Below are 4,339 nucleotides of genomic sequence, written 5' to 3'. Positions count from 1 at the left end.
CTGCCACGTCCGCCGCTTTATCCTGCTGCGGCGAGGGCTTCGTGCCTTTCTTACCGTTTCCAGCGTCCCTGCGGGTCCGAGCGCGGACCGAAACGAGCAAAACGTGCCGTTTTGTGAATTAATCTTTCATACGTCGATACGTCGAACCGACCAACGGATCGACCCATCGATTCGTGGTTGCCGTCGCTTCGTGTCCAGGAACAGGAGGGAAAGGAGGAGACGAACGATCGAAGAGGAGAACTCGCCGGCAAAACGAGTGTCAATCGGCTCCGAGTCCATCCTTTGGTCGTGTTTTTGCCGATGATGAAGGAATGACGGATCAATCGACACTCGGTTCAACCGAATGGAACGTTTTCATCAGAAAGCGACGAAAACCGCTCTCTCTCTCTCTCTCCTCTCCTCTTCCACCGCATCCACCGCGAGTGACTGACCCCTTGGCTCCGAGCAAGAAACCCTTTCAGGATATTATTGTATCGAGCGGTTCCGTTCTCTTCGAGTTTCTAATAGATTCTGCTCGTTTTTGCGCAAAAGCTTGAATATGGACGTTTTTGTATTTTGCCGGAATAACGCTCGTTCTATTTCAGTCGAGAATAAGAGTTTACCGCGTTAACAACACTTCGATTCGAAGCTGTCGGTACTTTACTTCGGTTATTTAAATCACTCGGATCGCTTCGTATTTATTTCACTTATTAGCACGTTGTTCTTCGCTTATCCGTAAGGAACCTCGAAACACCACGAAACAATCCGCGAACAACCATCGACTCTGTATCTAATTTTGCTATTGCAACATCGATTTTTCCACGAAACACGATGTAACAAAAGTAGCCAATTAAACTTTATCCGAAAGCACGTACGCGGAGGCAGTTTCAACAGTCTGAGCAACTTTGTTACGATCGCCGCGGCACCGCGTTATCTTCCGCTTTATTAAGCGTTATTTACGTTACTGCCTCCGCGCGGTACAGCCTCGCGAATCTCGGAGGCCGTATCCTCGTGTTCCGCAAGATGATTTAGAGCGCGTGATAAACCGCGATATAACATCGATACGCTTTATCTTGCGGCGTTTCAGCGCCAGGAAAAGCGTGGAACGCAGCTCGATCCGCGATATACGTGCGCTCGTTCGCGGACGGTATCTCGAAGAGTTCGAGCCCATAAAACCGGGTCATTCGAGGCGAGAACGCGAATAAAACGCCGGCGAAGAGATAAGAGCGGACCGAACCGCGGATAAAAAAAACTTGGGTTAAAATTGCGGCTGCCCGATGGAATATTTTAAGGTACTCGAAAGAGAAAGTCCTCGGGATCGAAGATCGCTCGTCAGCCTGCTCGATAGCAAGGTGGTTAGAACGTTTATGTTCTCGCGTAACGATTACGTGGGAACGTTAAATCGTACAAGTTAGATCGGTCGTGAATCGTCGAAAGGAACTCCGTCTTCGCAACAGTTACACGGTTATCGCGACCAACTTCCCGCGGCCGCGAGTAAGTACTTGGTAGAAATAATAAACTGTCGAAAAGAGAGCGCACTGGGATTGCGTTCTGCTGCTAGCGCGAAAAAGATAGGCAGATCGTAACCATAGTCTTAGGTATAACAAACGTGTGACGTGTTGTACGAAAAGTATTCGTATCGCGAAAGATATAAAAATAGCGGGGTCAGTCACTCGAGGAATCGTAGTCTGGAAAGACGGTTATTGCCGAGTGAATTCATTTGCAGGGTAATCACCTCTCGTCTTTGGATTCGCGTCTGGCTTCCTTCCTGTCTCTTTCCTTGTCCTTCAGACTGTCCACCTTCTTCGCCTTAGACTTCGACTTGGAATCACCTTTGGCGACCTTGTGATCAAGGACGGCACTGGTGTCGGCGGCCACGATGCCCTCGGTGTTCAACTGACCACCGGAAGTACTCGACGAAGAGGAAGTCGAGGCTCGGGTGTTAGTATAGTCCTGCACGAGGAGCGCACCTCGTTATCCGGGATTCGTTCAAGGACGCTCGAGGGCCACCGATGGCGACAGGGGGGACAGGAAAGGACAAGCAGCTTACCTTAAACCACTCCGGGTATATAGCGCTGATGGTGTCTAGAAGATCCTGATCGAGCTGAATCCTCCAGAATGGGGAGCCGCTGTCCAACCTGTGGCCAGACTCTGCAACGAATAAACGCGAACGCTGTTACAAACCTTCTTCGCGTGAGAATAATTCCTACCGATTACGAGAAAAAAGAATATATCGGGAAAGATATCGATTTTATAAAAACAGCTGAACAGTTCGAAGTTTTCAAAATGATCGGGTAAAATAGAACGATGAGACGCGTTCCGAGAAAATTCTTCTTGTAACTTCGTGGCATTAAATCATCCGAGAGAACATCAATTCCGAGTAAAGTGGACGATATAAATCCGATCGGCGCCGATACGACGTCGATCGACGCATCCTTCGCTATCGTGGTCGCAGCGATAAAACACCGTGGAGCAACGAGAACGTTCGAAGCCGACTTTTTCTGGCAATTCTATCGGACGCGGTTCGTCGCGAATCGGCGACCTCATCGATCACCGATCGAATTCGCGACCGATTAAATGTAGGATTTAGAGCGTGCAAGCGGTTACGACCCACCGCGCGAAGGTTGACCGGTTGGGCTCTAAGGAGTCATTCCCACCGCATAAGGGCTAATGGTACCCCGACGACCAATAGCCCGAAGGCGTATCAAAACCTCACGGAATGCCGGCCGCTCCGTTTCTTTCGTGGATTCCACGGGATTCCCTGCCTAATTTAAACGTTCGTCCCTGCCGGTTGCCGCTGGAAGGGATCACCTCTGGACACGAACCAGACGAAGGACGAGAAATCTGTCGCTGTGCACCGGGTTTCGTTGGCCGACGAGGTGGGGAGACGCTCGAGGGGACAGGGGGGTGGAACACCTCGTTACGACGACATTCTACGGGCGAGACGCGTGCCCTGCCTTCGTGATCAAGCCACGAATCGGGCAGACAGAGATCGGAAAAAGGAGGAAGAGTGGTCCTGCGGGACTTTCGGACTGCTCGCCGACAGAAAACACGGATTCGAGACAGTCCATGTTCCTGACTCGTAAGTAACCTACTGGAAAAACGCGGTTTTCTGCACCGACCTTCGTTAAACGAAGAGATCCTCGATTGGTGTAAGATGGGTCTAGAATCTGGAACATAGGTCTATTTCAAGCTGATAGCTCGTAGAGATGATCGTTTCGTTTCTTTGAAGCGAATAAACGCGAGGTCGCTAGGAAGATGACTTCGGTCAGATGGATCCTATACTTTCGTTTCGCGTCTCGACCGAACCAGGAAGTTCTCCGACACGGTATCTCGAATCGAGCTGTCGGTGAGGATCGAAACAGGTCAGTTTCGACGATCAGACGTCGAGAAGATTTCACCTTAACCCAATAAGTGATTAGTGGGCCGGTACGCCGGGAGAGCGGAATAAATGGTCAATCAGTATGCGCGTACCGGACAATCCGCTGTAAATCACGCCGTGAATCATTCGTCGACATAAATCTAGTCTCGGAACGGTGATCAATGCGATCCCGACCGGTCCCGGACACATTAGTTAAACGCTGTGCATGCCGTCGTTTACGGGACACGCATCGCGAGGCCCGCCCGTGCCTCGGAATCTCTCGGTTCGAGCGTAAAAACCGATGCCAACGGCCTAATAGCGCCGATTCGAGGGGAGCCCCATCGGAAACGATACATCACCGTTCGATCGCCGATCCCTCGATCGGATAACACCGCAATAGCCTCGTCGGTTCGACTGTTCCTTTCGGTTAACGACACCTTTCACGGTTATGCTGCATCCGCGAGCCTACCGATCGTCTCTCGTTCGACGTTCGATCGTGCACACCACGCGATCCAACGAAACCGATTCTTACCTTTCCACGGTGTACACGGTGTCGATCGAGCCTTTAGAATTTCTCGTTTCGTGTCTGATCGACGTTTATACACGAACTGCCGGATTTTATCGATTCGATTAATACGGAGACGCAAAATGACGGTCGACACGAAAGCAAAAGGCGCTTGAGTTAGCGCCAGCTACTATGTAACGCCGTTCTAGCTACTTATAACCAACTGGTTCCTGCTGAGAATACTTCCAACTCCTCTTCCAACATAATTACGATAATATGGAGATACTCTACCAGGATCCTCTTCCAGATAGAATACTAATTACGTCGCGCATCGTTGCCCATACATCATCCGAATAAGCTGTCACTACTGGTTTCACGCAGACCGTAAGAAGAACGATCGACTAGTTCCTCGTGACAGAAGAAAAAAAATGGAGAACCGCGGGATCCTGGAAGCTCGGTCTTTGGACCCATGGCCGACACGATCCACTAGTCGG

General features: G+C 50.4%; 1 protein-coding gene across 3 annotated transcripts in view; it reads right to left on the bottom strand.

The window, feature by feature from the left end:
* The window catches only part of LOC100742623 (myocardin-related transcription factor B), a 250,068-nt gene that overhangs the window by 78,475 nt on the left and 167,254 nt on the right, over window positions 1–4,339 (bottom strand). For all 3 annotated transcript variants that reach the window (XM_024365540.1, XM_012381934.3, XM_024365539.2), the window contains 3 exons: window positions 2,030–2,130; window positions 1,715–1,932; window positions 23–68 (listed from right to left, as the gene is read on the bottom strand). Coding sequence is in view for 2 of the 3 variants with exons in the window: in XM_012381934.3 (XP_012237357.1) it covers window positions 23–68; window positions 1,715–1,932; window positions 2,030–2,130 (365 nt within the window). In the remaining variant the exon portion in view is untranslated. The remainder of the gene's footprint in view (window positions 1–22; window positions 69–1,714; window positions 1,933–2,029; window positions 2,131–4,339) is intronic.

The sequence above is a fragment of the Bombus impatiens genome, unplaced genomic scaffold (genome assembly GCF_000188095.3).
Source record: "Bombus impatiens unplaced genomic scaffold, BIMP_2.2 scf_0136, whole genome shotgun sequence".
In the NCBI taxonomy this organism is placed as follows: Eukaryota; Metazoa; Arthropoda; class Insecta; order Hymenoptera; family Apidae; genus Bombus; species Bombus impatiens.
This window is presented reverse-complemented; position numbering and strand designations above follow the sequence as displayed.